Raw genomic sequence first — 19,760 nt, 5'->3', positions numbered from 1 at the left:
GTATATGTAAAAAATAAGGGTTCAGAGAAATATATGCGGTATAAAAATTGCATTACTTTCTCAGAACTGAGCCTTTTACAGTAAAATTATTGATATATAAACAATCAGACAGTATTGAATGGTAACACAACAGTATTGTAAAGGATCAACATAAAGAAAAAAATGGGTTAAAACATTCTGCGATGTTCTTAAACACATCAGATTAGGGAAAAAATTAATTGTAAAACCTAAAACTAGCCACAAGTGCAATTTGTTCAAAGGACATCACATAAATACTGGTTTACCATACAACATATTCAAGTTTATTATTTCATAAGTAAAAAGCAGAAACTTCCAGACAACAATGGATACTTTTCTTTTACTTAATTTCATAATCGCAACAAAAAAAAAAAAAAAAAAAAAAAAAAAAAAAAAAAATTAAAGAAATGAATCATTTTCAAATTTAATCAAACAGCTTTAATTACTTAATATATTCACTTTTCTTTCTTTTTTTTGCACAACAATGAAAGTATGGAGTAGGAACCTATGCATACTTTGTTGTTTTAATTCGTTATTTTAATAAAATCTACATATAGACAGGTGTGTCATTTTGTATTTTTCGTGAGGGTTGGGGGCAAAGGTTGTATGCTCAATAATAATTTTATCGAAAAACAACAAAGGCATGTCGAATTATAAGTTAAAACATTAATTTTTCAAAGTCAGGGGAGGGAGGATTGCCATTTGCTGCGCCCCTCTAAATGACAGGCCTTACACAAATAAATTTTTTGAACAAGCAATACTGCTTAGATTATTCACACAGTAACTGACTTAGTCAAAATAAATATAAAGAAAAATCAATACTTTAGTGTTTGGTCGGATAGCTTTTTCAACCTCATTGACGTCTCTCATGTCAATAAATGTTGGTTCAATACCCATTCTGGCAGCACAAGTTCGGAAGTATCTATTAGTACCTGAATAAAAAAAAAAATGTTAAAACAATTTTAAAATTTCTTAAGGATATTTTAATACATCAAAAGAAAACTTAAATGCTTTTCTTACAATAATATTTTCAGCAAGTGGAACGTTTAGAGTGGCAGTTTCCCTATATCGCATATGTCGCAATTGCTAGGGGACCCCATGACTATAAGTGCCCTGTAGGAGTAACAAAAACGCATATGAGGCAGTGAGAAGCAAAGGGATGCAAGTGGACTATTTTAAGTTTCAAGTAACACGCGTTTAAAGATCAAATCCTAGGCAGGCTTTCATTAAATTTTTTTTCTAAACCATGCTGTACAGCAGCACCTACCAGGGCTACTAGTACAATCTCTAGCCCCAAGACAGAGGAGAGGTTCACCTACCATTTGTTCTGGTTACCTCCAAATTTCTATTTTGCCATAAGCATCCCTTTGCTTCTCACTACATCATACGGTAAATGTTTTACATAGTTCCCATCATAGACAAAGAGAGTCCCAAAAACTTAGTGCAACGAGTTCCCAAACTTGTAAATCTGCCTTTGAATGTTCATTCAATTTTGTATCTTTTTTTTACTATAGAACAACAACTAAAGATAAATAATTTAATGATAAAAGGTCAAACTTTTTAGCTGTCAGCCTTTGGTAGTGACAGGCAACTCTCTGTTGGCATGCAGCCCAAGCAATGGAGAGACAATATAGTTTTGTTTGTCTGTTTTTTGTCTGTAACTACTCATGTACAACCAAGATTAGTATCCTTCCATCACTTAATCTTTTTAGTAGATTTGGGACAAGACAATAATGTAACCAGGATTAGTATTCTTCCATCACTAAAATTTTTTTAGTAGATTTGGGACAAAACAATAAGTAAAAAAATGTTTCTTTTTGATAAAGGTTTAACGACTTTTTTACTTTCTACCTTAGGGATAACATAAAAATTGTTTAAAGTGATTGGGGACACTTCAAGTACATGACAATCCTAGAATTTAGATATTGAAGTTGTAGAATGTCGTCAATTACAAAACTTTTAGCTTGCAATAGCAGTCAACAAATTTAAAATACCAAACAAATAGAAAATTCTTCAAGTGCACCACTTTTAACGGAAAAGTACCAAAATCATTTTACCGACTTGATTTTGCAGTGAAATCGACAAAATATATAAATATGACATACTAACCTCCATATAAATCATCAAAACAAACAACATGATCTCCAGCATTCAACAAATGAACAAGATTTAAAGTTGTAGCTAAACCAGAAGCAAAACATAGAGCTGAAATGGGAAACAAATATCATCAAAATATCTGTAATAAATGCAAAACAATAACAATGGATAACACTAAAAAAAAAAAATTGGGTATCTTGCTACATATTTACAACATAAAGTACAAATGAATCCTGGTCTAGAATTTTTTGACCTTAAAATTATATTTTGGTACAAGCAAAACAGAAGTTTCTGGTTTGTTCTGCAAAACGTTTTTACTATGAAGCTTGAAGAAGGGGACTCGAAAGAATTTGAAGATCTGATATAAGATCTGGGATTCCATCAAAACAACTCTTCTTTTACTTTTTACTTCCACATGCATCAAAATAAGCGTTTTCATGCATGCAGAAGTGCTCCCATCTTAAATTCTTGGCTAGGGAGAATTCTCAATTTACCGAATAAAACTGAATTTTACAGAATGCCATAATTCAAGCATACATATATAAATAGATACCTATTTCTAATGAGAAGAGAAATTAGACATCATAAAAATAATAATGCAGTAAACACTTGTTTTACACGGGGGCTACGTTCCACGGAAATGCAGCATAAATCGAAACTGCGTAAATTAAGACTTAAGTAGTGTTAACATAGGGGTTAGGTTCCATAGATGAAAAAAGAACTCCATTTTAATGATTAATATGAATTTTGTGTGTACTTTTTCCTGATACATATGTACAACGTGCATAAAGAAAACATGACTTAACTTTGTGTTTATAAAAAGGAGCTGGTTGACAATTATTTATTTATTTATTTTGAAGTTCTTTGTAGGGCATTAACACATCCATGATCTCTCGTCATTTCCATGATCCATGGCAGGATCTTCCTTAACTAACAAATCAGAAAGATCATTTGCCATTGTCAAGAAATGGCTCAAGATTTTTAATGGAAAAACTTTTGGTTGCATGTCATCGATATCGGTTTCCTGGTTGATTTCTTTCTCTTTTGTCTTTTCTAAAGGCTCTTTTTCTGATCAGCTCTGAATAGTGCAAATTTGATAACTTTACTTCTAGAAAGAGCTCTGGAACCAAAAGCAAAAAATTTTTTTTCAGTGGCCCAAGCTCACTTAAAAGCAAGCCAAAATTCAGTTCATTACATGTTATCTGCAATCTTAGCAGTTTTGATTTTGAAAGAGGGGACATTTTTATTTGGTTGCAATTCCGCATCCGCGTAAAATCAAAACACGTCCATGTAAAATAAAATAAAAGTGTCAAATTTTAAACCGCATACAATCAAATCCTCATGAAATAAATTCAAGTAAAATGAGGGTCAACTGTAATAATAATAATATAAAAAAAAGTGCAATACATAGCCTTCCTCCAAAATTTGCCGAATAATACGGAAATTTAAAATGTCAGTAATCCAACGTTATTAAGCACAAAACTTGCAAATGATTGCAGACACGTGTTTCGGTGTTACAAGGAACACCTTTTTCAATGCAAAGAAGTGTGAGCTTTTGGATGAAAAGTCATCCGAGAAAAGCTTTTAGCTTTTCTCGGATGACTTTTCATCCAAAAGCTCACACTTCTTTGCATTGAAAAAGGTGTTCCTTGTAACACCGAAACACGTGTCTGCAATCATTTGCAAGTTTTGTGCTTAATAACGTTGGATTACTGACATTTTAATTTTTCAGCACAAAGGTATTTATTCTTTATTTAATACGGAAATTTGTTGGGAGCTCATGAAAAACCTCCCATTGGAATATCTCTGCTTGCAAGCATACACATAAGTGTGGTGTCCATATGGATCTATTACAATTACAACCATTAAATACTCGAAAATCGCCCCTCAAGGTATGACAGGTGAAAATTGCTTCTACATTTGAACAAAGCAGTTGCCTGTTTCGTGATATTTTGGAAGTGGAAATTTTAACCCTAACTCCAGTGGAATAACCCTGAACTCCAATTGATAGCGTTCATTGTTGACCACTTTTTCGTTTCTTCATTCCCCTGAAATGATACAATCTTACCGGTAAAGCAGTTAAGTGACCGCACGCGGATTCAGTTTATCCTTGTCCGAATAAAGTCTTTCCCTGCATTTTAAATATTACCAAAACATGTTATCAAATTATCATGTCGTGGTGCCAGTTTCATTGTTGATGACGTCAGGAGCGTTACTCGATTATTGGCTTTTATATATATGAGGATGGCACGCAGGTAGTCTTGCAAAAGCTTAAGCTAGAAAAGTTAAGAGCTGATGGAGAAAAATTTATCCATCATTATTAGATAAAGCATTTACCCCAAAAAAGATTTGTTCTGAACAACTGATATAATAAATTGAAGATTGAAAACTTTCCAGACAGCAGTTACGCTTTCAAACCAATGTTAGAAACAAGCGGTCGTTATACGCACTTAGTGACCAAAAACTTCATTCTCATACTCAGATTTCCAATCTTAGGTGCCTAATTTGACAACAAAAATTTTGGATCGAATCAAATCTCTTCTTTTTCGGACTCATCACAACAAAACTCACAACTGACATAACGAATAAAAAGAAACACTTCTTCAATTTTGACACTTTAAAATGCATGTGTACATGATTTCTCCTTCATGGATTTTTTAAAACCTTGTGCTGTTTAATTTATCAAAAATAGCACCTATATTTTTTATTTTAACACCAAGAAAATTTTATTTCAAGAGTCATCATGATGCCTAGATTTAAATTCTCGTTTCAAACACTGCTGTGTCATTTTGCCCCTAATCTTCAAAAGTGTAACTTTTATGTAACATGCCTTTTACAGAAAAAACTTTAAAGAACAATTCACTTAACAATGCTTTTTAATTTTATCAAAAATATATCCATTAAAACCTGCCAACAATTGTTTAATAAAAATTTTTATTTTAGTATATTTCTGGTTCATAACATGTAATTCTCACCTCGTGGCATGTCACCCACTTGTGTGACTGTTTATGTTGCTTAATAACTTGCTTAATTAAAAGTATATACTTATTTATTATTCCTTTCACATATGTCTCAAATACTAATTGTTTAAGCTACAGGGTTGGGTTTTTTGCCGGACAGTGGAAAAAACCATGGCAAAAATGGAAAAAAAAACGGCAAAACCTAATTGCAAATAAAGTAGCATTATATTGTTAATCAAGAAATAATGACAATATAATATAAATAATGCACACTTTAATATTTTAGTTATGTCTCTCCATGTTACTTCTAATTTATAAGGTGAAAAACAAATAAAAAAGAAATGTTGGGATTGCAAAACTTAAGATTTTAAATGTTTGCTAAAACAATTTTTTTAGAATGAGCCAATTCCTTCAATGCTAAAACAAAGAATGTTTACTTAAGCTTAGTAAATTAATAAAAAGATTGAATTCTAATCATATATGTATATATATATATATATATATATATATATATATATATATATATATTTAATTAATCACTTTTTTTATCACACTATGATTTTTAAGCTATTTAATTAATAACAGAATATTTACTTGAATATAGAAAAAATTAACTTTTCCTCACTAAAGAAATAATGCATTTACATGCAGTACAGTATCTAAAGATTTCTGCACACTAGTCGCAACTCTTCAAATGTGTCCTGCAAGTTCTGCTGCAATAGAGAGATATTTCTCTCATTTTTCTTTTGTACAATCAAAAATACGAAACCATTTGTCAGTTGCTTTTTTCACGAAACTAGTTTACTGTTATGGCATGCTTAAACAACAAATAGGTTTTGATGAAGATGGTATAGACTATGATGATTTAAGTGATATTTCAATCTAAAGAAATGTGTATTTTCCTTTTAATTACTTTTATTTCTTTTATTTTATAGTTGTATCTTGATAAAGTATACTTTGTATAGATATTTAGTATTCTGTAAAAAATGCTATAATAAACAACCTAATTACATTTTCATTGTAAGTTAATTATTTGTCTTAGACATTACAAACTGAAATTTTATGTTAATGTTTAAAAATTTAGAAGTAAAAATGCTCCATAACTTTAAAAGTAAGTTAAACCTTACATTTTTTAAACTATAAAAATAATTAAATTAAAATTTTATCAAAATCTTTTCATGCTTTTACTTTTATATAAAAGGAAAAAAAAACTGTCCGTAAGTTGTTAACACAAAATCTATTTTTGCCACTTTGGCAAAAACTGGCAAAAACCTATTTTTTCTGGGCGGTAAAAACCGTGGTTTTTTCCGCCCCCGGCAAAAACTTGCCAACCCTGTAAGCATATTTAATTTTTTAATATTGTGTTTTACTTCGTTTTAGTAGGATAAGAAGTAATATGTCACACAATAAATTCTCGCCTCGGTTACCTAAACACAAAATTTCATTCCTCATTAACACGTGGCAATAATGACATCAAATTTGATTTTTATGATACAAGGGAGCCCCCTTGTTTATTTTCAGCCATACAGAAGTTGCAAGATTTTTGTCGAAAAACAAGTAGATGGATCTTGCTTTAAGAATTAAGTGTGGTTATTGTGACTTCTCACTTCCGTGAACTTGAATTTCAGGGACGTAAATTGATGTAAAAAAAGAAGTGAACATGTTTTCATATGCTTAACATGTGCATATTGTAGCAACGAAGAAAAAAAAATATTTCTGTGAAATATGTACTCATTGGGTCTATATTAATGGAAAATTCCTCACCTATGTGAATCTCACCTCTGTACAGACTTTATCAATGTTATTATTTCTGAGGCAAAAAATAACTGGAGGGGAAATACATCAATCTTAGGCATTTTACCAAAATTATAAATTGCCAGTACATTCTCAAATTTACTAAATACCATTTTTACACACATTTGAACTAAAAGGATAACTATTAATTAAGCCATACTTTAATAAGGGATAATTAAACCTCTCCTTAATAATTAAGGAGAGCTTTCCCACTAATGATTAAAATAGCTCATTGTTTGCATAATTAACAAAATTACTACTTTGATATTGAATTGGTCTCGATTTTTGCATTAAAAGTTTTTTTTCTTTTTATTAATGGGAACGAGACATTTTTTTTATTCGTGAGTAAAATAATTGGAACTTAGCTGGGCTATTGTTTATGGTTACTTCTAGTAGGTAATACTTTCATGTAAGAATGAAAAAAAAAAAAAAAAGAAAACAAAAGGTTTTGAAATTGAAAAATATTTGTGTTCAAAAGTAACATTTTCTGGAGAATGCTATGAACACTTCAGGCCCCACTCCTCAGGTAAACAACCTCTGCCATTGCCTAGGGTGGCAGATTTTAGGGACAACAAATTTTATGACAGCAGAATGTAAAGAGGCAAAAAAAGAAAACCTCAAATTTGTTACTAAGTGGGGGTTTTTTTTTCTTTGCTAGCAAATTGCAGCAATAAGTGAGAGTATGCTCAATGAGTTAGATATATATACTTTCAGTTGGCTCTCTGTTTAACGACGCTCTATTTAACGATTTTCTCTATTTAAAGACTGTTTTTCACTGTCCCGGATGCTCTACTGTAGTTCTAAAAGCATTCTATTAAGGATGATTTTTTGTGGTCCCTTGAAAGTCCTTAAACAGAGAGTCAACTGAGTTATAGACACGATGCGCAGCAATTCTTAACATCACCTGCGGTGGAAAAACTACTATAGTCGGCCTTTGAACACTCATTGTAACTGAAGCTCTCACAAAAAAGAAAGCAATGCCTTTGACAGAAGGGAATGCATTAATTTTGAGAAGTAGAAATATTTACTTTCATGGCTTATTGACATATATTTAAAAATTGTATGAAGCAAAAAAAAATTTTAAAAAATAGAAAAGAGAAAATAATGTATGAATCAAAACACTTGACTCTTCAACACCACAACCTGATTATTCAATAGGCCAACTAGGTCAAGGCTCACGGCCTCTGCTTTTTACTGCCCCAACAGGCTAAAATTGTTTAAGCCAATGGCTAACATTGTAAAGTTTGCTTAGAAGCTTGAAAAGTGTTTGGCTTAGCCCCAATTGCTTAATTTAGGCCTTGTTGAGCACAGTCAGTACCTGATTTTTGAATAGGCCAACTAAGCCAAGGCCCTAGAGCCCCCCAAATGCATAAAATTGTTTGAGCAAATGGCTAAAATTGTAAGGTTTGACTGCAAGGAGGGGGGGGGGGGCAGGGTTGGTAAAATAAACATTTTTTTTCTCAAAAAACAAAAAAAAAAAAACGTTTTTTTTGGTTTAAACCAGGTTTTTTTGGTTTAAACCGTTTTTTTTTTGGTTTAAATACTATTTTCGAGAAAGACAATTAGTTTTCGGAAGGTAATTAAGGTTTCATGTAATTAACAGTTATTCAATCGTCACATTATACCTAATTTCTTGATTAATTAAAGAAATTAGAACAAAATCTTCTAACTAAATTAAATAATTAAAATAGCTTTCTGCAGGGAAATATTGATTGAAATGTTTGACTTGAGTAACATATTAGTATGCATGTATATATAGACCCTTTATGATACGCCCCCTTATGATATTGATTTCATCAAATGAAAGCCAGATTAGGTCTTTTTTTCTACCAGAATTAGACATTCTTTTTAAAACAATATGAGTAAGTAACTTTTGTAAACTGCACAGGTTAGCTAAGGCAAAGCAAATACCAAAATCCCAATTCCGATGAACAAAAGGGGGAAAAAAACTAAGAATTATCTGCACCCAATAGTCATAAAGCAGCATAGGTATATAGCCAATCAAAATCTTTTGAGCACACAGAATCCCCCCCCCCCAAAAAAAAACACCAATGGAGAGTGTAGTTTATATGTGAAGATTTATATATTTCTCAATCAATTTTTACACATACATTTGCATTTTGTTCTGGGAATTTAAAAATTTGTCTTTTAATCTTCCTACATGATAATATAAGGAACTATTATGTATCATAATATGAAGTATAAACTTTTTTTTAAAATTAGATTCAAAAAATATTATTTGTGTTCACCTGCAGAACAAATCTTAATTTTTAGGTGCAAATAATTAAGTTAGACTGTTGATTACCTTACAAGTCAAAAGTTAAAATTCCAGGAAAGTGCAAATAAATGGTCAAAAATGTCGCACCCCTGCAACAGGAGTGATCAATATAATGGATTGCATCCACAATAAAAGATTCAATCCTTAATAAATCTTAACTAATCATGCAAATTAAGCATAATGATGGAAGTTGACTGAAATCTGCTTTATGGCACATATATGAAATAAAAAATATATTAATATTTTTTTCGATTAAAGCTTGTAATACATTTTGAAGAAGCAACTTTGCAATTTTAGTATTTATCTCTGCAACTTAGCTAGGAACTTAGCATAAATGGAATTTTACATTTTTCAATATGTGTGGGGAAATCAATGTAAACCAGTAAAATGGATTTTTTTTTTTTTGGCTTTAAAAAAAAAACATTTAAAAAAAAACCACATGTTTTTTTTTTTAACCAATTGGTTTAAACCATGGTTAAAACCATGGTTTAAACCAACGTGGTTTAAACCAAACAGCCCTGGTGGGGGGGGGGGCACGAAAACGTTTTTAGCCTAGAGCCTCCTGATATCTAAATCGAGCTCTGAGCCCAGTTGTTGCATAAATTTCCTTCTCATCAGGGCTCCCAACACATTTTAGCCATAGAAAGGGGTAAAAGACAACCATTTTCAATCGAAAAGGGGACTGAAGAGAATCAGTTTGGATTAAAAAAAGGACCTCGGGAGAACCATTCATAGTCAAGCCCAGGGAAGCACCAAAAGGCAAATTAGCTTTCTGCTGCTAAATCTGTGAAGATAATTTGTTTAAAGTAAAAACAATATAAAAGCGGACTAAAATGTTAAAAAGCGGTCTAAAACAGACTTAACCCCTAAAAAACGGACTTTGGCTGGAAAAGCAGATCCATTTGGGTAGCCTTGTCTCATAGAAAAGTTCCAACAATAATCCATCCCAACAAATTATATACAGCTCAATTTAATAATTCGTAATAAGATTTCGTACAACAAAATTCTTTTTTGAACAACGTTCTTACCAAAATACCTTTAACTAATAATTCGAAAAAAAAACGAAGAAAAACGAGACTGATAGCAAAAAAGAAATGAAAGCTAAAAGTAATTTATGTTAAAAAAAAACAATCAATAAAAAATGAAATTTTTTTTAAAACAAATAAGTTTTTAAAGATATGAAAAATGTTCAGCAGTTTTCGTACCGTATTTTGCACATTCAAGTGATGCTATGCACTCCTCTAAACACTGTCTAGTTGGATTTCCACTCCTGGAATAGTCAAAACCCTAAAAACATCAAGCAACAATCAACAAAACTTGTTAATACATAACAGTTTTATCATATTTTTTCAATTGCATATTTCTTGCAAGTTTTTTAAATCTAGCCTTTTTAAATAAGTAGGAGAGTTGGGACACATTGGTTTGCTTTTCTACTTTTCATTTTTTTATCCTTATCAAAAAATTAAATGAGCATTTTTTTTCTACCGTTTGTTTGATTAAATATTTTTCATCATCCTAGCTTTTTTTGAAATAGTAATTCGTTGATCTATTTTAGATTAAATTTTTAAGTAAGATAATAAATATGAGAATAAATTAAAGATACCTAATAAAATTAAGTAAGATAAAAATAATTATTTTTTATTTTTATCTTTAAAAATAATTTGTGTACTAATAGTGAACACTTATTGTTTTTAATAAAGATGGTTTATCGATAAAGATTATTTTTTTATGTTCCTACTTATCTTTGAACATTGTTTTTCAATGGTTGTGTTCGACGAACCTCACCGGTCGACCAGTAAGTAACCGGTTACAAACCACAGTGTTCTATCCTCTATCGGTTACCTCACCGATTACCATTTTAAGCTGTTGATTGGTGGATTGGAATATGTGATTATTAGTTGTCACGTGATTAACTAACCGGTCGCGCTCGTCGAACGTAAGCATTCTATGGATAAAAGAAAATTTAGTTACAATTTTGGATATTTATCACCAGTGTTGCCACTCTTGGAGAAATAATTTGAGGAGCATCTGTGGTGATTTTGAGGAGAATTTTGAAATTTTGCAGAGCAGCTCAGTATTTTATGAAAAAATCAATTAAAAAAAATAATAAACTTCTAATCTAAAAATATATTTGAGCTTTGATAATCATTCTAAGCACTTAGCATAAGAATAATTATTTTAAAATTAATAACACTTTAACCACTTAAATGATATAACCTTAAACACTATGTCATGCTTTGAGTATAAGGGTTTAATTTCCCATTTCTACATGCCTGTCTCAATAAATTAGCAATATAATAAAATAAAATTTTATTTTATTAAAATCCTTGGTAACCCTGGTCAGAATCAAGACCAGACAGGAAATGTGAAGCATAATAACTTCTTAGTCAAGCTGCAGAGTTGTCGCTATTTTTGCAGAGCAAATGTCAACCCAGTATCGCTTAAGATTACAACAGAAGATACTTGCATAATGCGGTTTGAAGTGCCTCACAAAGCAAACCAATGTACCCCGGGCACGTTAGTTCACTTCACAGGGTTCTATCAAAATATGATTTGTAATTCACTGCAAAAATTTAAAAACACAAATATTATTCAATCAGGTTCTGGTTTTGAAAAAGTTTTTCAATAAGTTTTCAACAATTACTTTTACCAAAAGAAATAAAAAAGAATTTGAAAAAAAAAAAAAACATTTAAGGGGGAAAAAAAGAATCCCAGAGTGCTCCAATCACTCATCCAAATTTAGTGCATAACTGGGGAGTGGGGCGGGGGGTGTTGAAACATAGGCAGGCCCGTCATGCCAAATTTTTCCGAGGGGTGGGGAGGGGGCATAAAGGAGCATACCTTTTTGGCTAATTTTATTAGAAAACACTAAAGCAGGGGGAGGGGTCAATTGACTTGCCTAAATGACAAGCCTGAACATGTGCATTATTAAAGTAAGAAAAAACGTCAAAAAAGCACAAATTGCAGATTACTGCAGACAAGTGTTTCCTCGTTACAGGAATGCCTTTTTCAATGCAAAAAGTAATGAGCTATGGATGAAAAGACATCCGACAAAAGTACTCATTACTTTTTGCATTGGAAAAGGCATTCCCTGAAACACCAAAACACGTGTCAGGCAGTAATCTGCAATTTGTGCGTCTTTGACGTTGTTTTTTCTTACTTTACTGTTCAGCACAAAGATATTTACTTATCTTATGGGCATTATTGTTAATTTACATCACAAGCAATTCAAAAATACTATAAAATAATTAACAGATCTTTTTAGATAATAAAAACTAACAAAAAAAAAAAACAATTGCAAGAAAACATTTACAAAAGCAAAGGTGCCCACTAGGGGTTAGAGGTCTGTAACGCAGACTGCAACAATGCTGAAATTTTCAGGGGGGAGATTTTGATCTCATTTGAGGGCTCTTGTTTGGGGGGTGGCACTCTGCAGCCAGGGTTGATCCTAGGGTGTCCGCCACCCGTGTGCAAAGATCTAATGTGCCGCCCCTCAAGAGTAATTTGCATATTTTGACTAATCTTTGACGTCCATATAAACATTTCTTCAAATTTCTATATCAAGTTCTAATTTAAAAAAGAAAAAAAAAAACAAGAATGATGAACCTATAAAAAGGAAGAAAAGTTTTATAGTAAGAAACTCCTTAGGTTCAATTTATATCTTTGAAGAAAGTAATAGATACCAAAATTTACTAGTCATAAAAACGCATTTTCTAGTCTGTCTTCGCTCTTCAGTGACATCAAAGAAAGGACGGAGGAGGGGAAATCAGGGGGTGGGGGATTGGTCCCAGAAAATTATCGAAATTGGCGTATGAAAAATAGTTTTAGTAATTCTTGGTTCTGTTTTGTAAGAAGAAAAGTGTCGGGTACATTCAAGGTGCATGGAGAAATTTTCGAAATTGATGTTGAATATCGCAATTTTAAAAACTTTGGTACAGATGTGATATACCCCCCCCCCCCCCCATTTGGCGACATCCGATTTTTGCACAAAATTGAAATCAATTCAAGCTTTTTTTTTGTGACCGTAGCTTAGGAAAGATCGGCACTCTTCAGGAAAATTTTCCGAAACTGAAGTTTTAAAAAAGTAGTTTTGGGTTATTTTTGTTGACGTTGCTACAGTTAGGGAGATTCAATCATCTCCTATCCAAAAATTTCGAAATTGAAGTTTAAAACGTAAATTTAGGCTGTCTTTGGTGACGGTAGGGGATCTGGCAGCTTTCCTCCGGTAATTTCTTGGCACTATTGTTTCAAAAACCCATTTTTGGCTATATTTAAAAACGATAGGGAAAATGAAAATATTCAAAACCAAAATATTTTTCGGAACTAAAATCCATTTTAGGCTATTTTTCGGAAGGAAGGGTTTTGGAGCTCTTAAGTGGATATTTCTAAAAGCGCAATTTTATGCTAATCTTTGGTGATGTTAACAAAACTGGGAAGCTTCGGCGGATCTTTCGGATATTTTTTGATATTAATATCTGAAAAACACAACTATAGACTTTAGTCCATCTCACTTCAAGGATTGATAGGTATATGTCCTAGTGCCGTAAAAAGTTACATAAGCCAAGCAGTTCTCCTCCCGAGTTTTTTAGAAAATCGTATTTTACGCATTGTTTGATAACGATGGGACAAAGAGCGGGCGGGGGTTCAGTGTGCTCTCACGAACTGTTTTTTGAAACTGAAGTCAATTTCAAACTGTGGGTGCGGGATTAGGTGTCTCTCTGAAGACGCTAATTGAGACTATCTTTGGTAGTAATGCTTGGGAATGGATTTTGGGGCAGTCCATCGCAAAAATTTCCAAAAAGAAATACGAAAAATGTCATTAAGCAAATTTTTATGACATTAAGAAGGGCTGTCCTCTGAAAACACATTTTGGATTTTAAAGCCAATATTTTCAGACTATGTTTGATTAACTTGGTGTGGGAGGGGTGAATCAGAGATTTAATTGAGTCCTTAAGATCAGTGGATCAAACAGCAAAATTTTTCGAAATTAAAGTCCTAAAAACTCAATTTTAAGCCTTCTTCAGTCTCGTCAAGGAGGTCATGGCAACCTTTTGGATCTTTGTTTTGGAGCCGCGTTTAAATTTACTCCCCAGGGCAAAAGCCCTGATCTGAAACCGGGCAGTTTATTTGTGATTTTAATTCGAAAAAAATGCTGTAAAGGGAGAAAATTACAAAATTTTAGTTCGTCATTTATATATGTTTGACTCTCAGGGGAGTAGCAATTTTCCACTGTCTCTCCACGCATCCGCGATTGTTGACAACGACGACAGAATTTGTTTGAAATGCTTGCGAGAGTATCTAATCAGTATAGCTTTTTTAAAATATAATATATAAAATATGTCTTCATTGTTTAGGTCTATAAAAGCTTGGGGGGTAAACATTAGTGGCCTCCCTGGTCTTTGAGTGCTCCTTTTAGAAGGCACCCTTTCATGATTCAAGAGGGCAGAGTTAGATAAAAGTATAAAGTATCAGCGCACGAAACTCAAAAGTATCTGCAAGCTAATCATAGTCTATCACGTACAAAAAAAAAAAAAAACAGGGGGGGGGGGGGAGTATCCGGATTCCAAAAAAAAAAAAAAAAATAATAATCATAAGAAATAAATACTTGCAGATATATGCTTTGAGATTACAAGGAACTAATTTTCATGCCAATTATGTGAGCCTATGGATGCAAAGACCTAAGCTAAATTTCAAAATTTTAAAACTAAGCTTCTTTTAGCAGTCTATGTTATCTAGCTATGAATACTACGTTTTACATTAGCAATGTTAATTTTAAACAAATTAGAAGTAAAGAAGGAGAACCTGAATGATTGTCCCGAGATGCGCGTGCTCACAACTAATGCATCCGCACAGCAACGAATATATTCGCCTTACGCGCTTGCGTACACACTATCTATTAGCATTTTTTACAAATTAAATAATATCAGTTTAAAACAAATTAAAAACGAAAAGTAAGAACTTGGAACGATTATCGCGAGATGCGCATGCCCACAGCGAATGTATCCACCTTACGCGCTTGCGTATATACTATCTATTTATAACTTTTACAAATTAATTAAAAATATCAGTTTAAAACAAATTAGAAATAAGCAGTAAGAATTTAAACTATTATCGCGATGTGCGCGAGCATGCAGTGAATGTATCCGCACAGCAGCGAATACATCCACCGAATGCGCGGGTGTACTATATACATCTTGTAATAATTTTTACAATCTAAATAAATAACATCAATATTAATTTAAAATGAATTAGAAGTAAAGATATTGTCTTTACTTCTTTTTCGTTTCAAATTGATCTTCAATTGATCTAATCTTTATCTTTTATTTAAGAACTTTTACGATTATCAGACGACGTGCAACTCCGCGGGCAATGTATCCGCGCACGGCGTGCGTCTACATTATCTAGCTCTGCAAGAGGGGGCCATATCCCTCATCTCCCCCCCCCCCTGTATCCATGCCTGATGTCCGGTTCTGTCACAAATTTTGCAATCAAATGAAGCATGTGTGTAAAGAGTAGATATTAATGGACAATGAACCAACACAATGTTCCCTAACAATCTATTTTTCTTAAACTATGCTATGCTGTCGGGAAATCGGCACTTACTTTGATAATTGAAATTTAAAATTCAGCATATTTATTTGACTTATTATAAGTTATCTTGTGACAAATTCTTGAGGAATTTTGCTTGATTAAAAGAACTATATGATGTGGCCTGCGGCCGCCCTTGTGCGGTGCACACGCTGCACACCTGCTAGGATCAGCCCTGTCTGCAGCATTTGAGGGGGATGGGTACCCCCAACAAAAAGAGTTCATAAATAAAGGAGAAAATCAAAGTTAATCATTTTACCGCAGTCTCCGCTGGTGCAAACTGTTGGAATGTAGTGGACATAGAAATTGGAGGCACAACAGCTCTATGCTTCCACTTATCCGGATCCTGACCATCATGAATAGCTCTAGTGCCGAATTCTTTTTGCACTGACATTTCCAGAACGAAGTAGTATTGTCTTTCTTACTGAATAGCACAAAGGAGAAAGAGGATCTACACTTCTTCGGAAAGAATATAAAGACTGGAAAAGCTTCCAGATAATTTCTATCTATTTCGAGATAACAGCAATACCAGCTGCTCAATCCAATATTTTATCTAGAGGAACTTTTCAGGCAAATAAAATTAAAAAAATAACTATTGTTACAATTTATTTAGAGGAAAACAATAAGCGTTCCTTCTAAAAATTTTGATAGATTTAAAACCGAATCTCCCGACTCGGAAATCGTAGCTGAACAACAATTTAAATTGACAAACATGTGAGTGACATGTGTTTTTACAACTTTTCTTTGCTTCACTTCGGCTCAGTCAGTTAGATGTCAAAGAAAAATGTAAAAGATAAGCTGTGGAGTCTTTTTTTTTCAGATAAAAAGCAGAAGAGCTTTTTCTAGTACTTCGAAATAGATAAATCATATCTAAGTTCCTAATCTTCATATTTGATGATTGTTAATGCAATGAGATATGAAAGTTTCATTTCTCACCATTGTCATAAATCAGTTTGTCACATTGGTTTCGCATTTAAACGTTTTTAAGCAGGCTTTTTTTCCCATTACACAAAATGCTTTAGTATACGACGCGTTTTCTCTCGAAATTCGCCTTCCTTCAATTCAAAACCACAGCAAAAATGTAATTCATAAGAACCTAAGCAGCATTGAATCTTGGCACTATATTGTAACTTGGTTGGACTGAGAGATGAAGTAAGATTGTCACTCAATATCGGCCAATATGTTCATCAGAGTCTTGACCAATTATTGCATGACGACTTTAAACCAATATTGGAAGTATGTTGACTCACAATATAGGTATTGGTTGAATAATTGCTCACAATATTGGCGGAAGCTTGGAAGGGAAACATTTTGATAATATTGCAGCAACTCTTGAGCCATTATTCCATGTCGATCAAAAACCAACATTGGCTCACATTATTGGTCACTGTTGACAACGCAATTTGCAGTGAGAAGGAGTAGTCAAAACCAGAGGCGGCGATTGGGACCCCTCCCCCCCGAATCTCCGTCACTGGTCAAAATTAAACGAAATTTTACACATTTGATTGGCAACATTGATAATAGTAAGTGATTACAAAATGAAAGCAAAATTATCATTTATTACAGGAAAAAATCCCAAATGAATGAAGGTTGAAGTATTCTGTTGGGCTACCTCTAGTGTGAATGTACAAGGTCATACAGTCGAGCATTGAGGCATAGTAGTCTTGTACGATGTCCTACATCATCCATCTCATACCACAGTTACTGTACGTGTTTCGACACTCCACGAATTCGATCAAACTTATAGGCTGCCCACTTTTCAGTCAAATAATCCCAGATCTGCTCGATTTGTGACAAATAAGGGCATCATGCAGGTCAGAAAACGATGACAAATGTGGTAATGTGGAAGAAGAAGCCTCCTGAGACCCTTGCTGTGCATGATCTCTGTCATAGTACTGTGAATCAAAATTAGGGTGACCATGTTTCCTATACAATAGCCAGATTCGATGAGAGCTGTGTCGACCTAATCCGAAACTAGGGGTCCGGATCGGAATCAAAGTAGCATAAATTTTACGGGCTTTGGGGGCCTGGCAACACAATTGACAAAGCTTTTGCTCTTGGCAGAACTAAAATAAACTTGTTAATTGCAAAAAAACTTTCTTACAAGAAAATTTTTACTTGTTCTGCCAGTAGCGAATTAACCATGTCACAACTATGAAAGGCCCTAAAAGGGATTCATAAATGCTCACGGTAAATGATTTACATAGTTCAATGATAGACGAAGAGGCTCCAGAAATTCCTTCCGATGGGGCCCAAACCTGTTCATCAACCACTGCATTCCGCTACAGAACCTTCAGGGGACCTCCAAATTATTGTGGGCCTAAGGCCTTACGTTCAGCTAGTCCAGCCCTGTTCTTAGGGCATTCACACTGTCACATCCACTTGGAATAGTTTCGAGTTCCAGGGATTGTTTGCAACCAAATAGATCCAAATAGTCTTCAGCAAAAAATCCAGATCAAACTTGGGAAATGATATTGTATGCTTATGGAGAATCCGTTGTGAACTCTTAAATAGTGATTTGCTCTTTAGTGGCACACCGCACCCACAGCTGTGGTGCTATAATATATGAAACATGGTCACTCCTAATATTTATCCACAGCACCATGACATGACACCCTGAGGTCCCTATGACAGCTTAATGGTACATTAGTGTCATTCTTCAGTCACATCTTAAAACCCGGCACATGATTACTTTATTTGGTCCACTTAATTGTTAAAAATAAATAAACAAACAAAATAAAATAAATTTAAAAAAAAAAAAAAAAAAAAAACTGGAAAAATGAAAAGAATTGGTATTTTGACAAATATTTGAAAAAAAAAACATATTTAAAGTTATGAGATTGGGGAAAATTTCAGCTATCCTACCCTCCCCCCTGAAAAAAATTTGAGGGAAACCTTTAAATGAAACAAAGCGCTTTTTAGTTTTCACTTTCCATGTTTCCACTGCATGGTTGTACGCATTTACACTCAGGGTGGATATACTAATTTAAACTTCTAACTTTTTCACTTAATTTCAAAAAAATTTTTTTTTAAATTTTTGTGCACACCTTTTTATACTATTAATTCTCAATTTTTTTATTCACAGCTCTCATATGCTAATTCTTTTCTCCATATCATTTATTTCACTACAGTGCATTGAGATTGTTATTGTTTTCATAAAAAATCCTGGATGAAGTGGATGTTAATAATAGAAAAGTAGCTTAAAGTATTAATTGGTCTCTGGTTACTGAACAAAAATTTGAATTTTCATGTCTACCGTTTCATACGCTTAGATGCTAGCAACGAATTTACCAATTTGACATCCTACAAGGAATAGTTTCTTGACAAAAAAGCGATCTATGCCACACACAACAGTATAGAGACAACATTTGTACAAGTCAAGAGGAACTTTCTCTACTTCTGCAAAAAATGAGACTTGAAATATTTTAAGAAAACTGAGATAAAATATTTTGCTACAGAAAAACGAATTCTCCCTAAAGGTAACTTTTAGCTACACTCAAGTGTTGGGGGGGGGGGGGGGCACTTTAATAAATATTTGTTTTTTTTTCTGTAAAAATAATGCAAAGTAATGTAAATTGGTTTCAAAACACCCTTTCTTTAAGTGAGTCCCCCCTCCCCCCCAGCCCAAGGTGAACTCTCCCAAATGTTTTTCCCCCCAACTGCAGCACTGCTACAGCCTAACATGAAACCAGGACCTGCTGTTGTCTTTTTTGTAGTTTTTATTTATGAACATTATTTTGAATAATTTGGAATTCTACATGTACATTTTGATGAAATTTTTAAAAACAAATATGGAAGCCTACTAAAACATTCAAACTGATGACAGGTATCAGTATAAACACTTAACAGAATTACAGAACAAGTGATTAAAAACAAGGTTAAAATATTTTATTAAGAATCAAAAGGCTTTGAAAATCATATTACATATTTACATAAATAACGTTTAATTAAATCATAGCTTATAATGCTGTTATTCACATTTATTTTTAAGCTACCTCTAACATAATCAATAACAAAAACGTACA

General features: G+C 33.0%; 1 protein-coding gene across 1 annotated transcript in view; it reads right to left on the bottom strand.

Moving 5' to 3' along the window:
* Nucleotides 1-16,457, bottom strand: part of LOC129221212 (cystathionine gamma-lyase-like) — a 58,406-nt gene extending 41,949 nt beyond the window's left edge. The window contains exons 1-4 of the mRNA XM_054855667.1: nt 15,995-16,457; nt 10,353-10,434; nt 2,128-2,223; nt 841-950 (exon numbers count right to left, since the gene is read on the bottom strand). Of these exons, the coding sequence (XP_054711642.1) occupies nt 841-950; nt 2,128-2,223; nt 10,353-10,434; nt 15,995-16,129 (423 nt within the window). The 5' untranslated portion in view covers nt 16,130-16,457. The remainder of the gene's footprint in view (nt 1-840; nt 951-2,127; nt 2,224-10,352; nt 10,435-15,994) is intronic.
* Between the last annotated feature and the right edge of the window lie 3,303 nt (nt 16,458-19,760).

The sequence above is a fragment of the Uloborus diversus genome, chromosome 4, assembly GCF_026930045.1.
Source record: "Uloborus diversus isolate 005 chromosome 4, Udiv.v.3.1, whole genome shotgun sequence".
NCBI classification, from domain to species: Eukaryota; Metazoa; Arthropoda; class Arachnida; order Araneae; family Uloboridae; genus Uloborus; species Uloborus diversus.
This window is presented reverse-complemented; position numbering and strand designations above follow the sequence as displayed.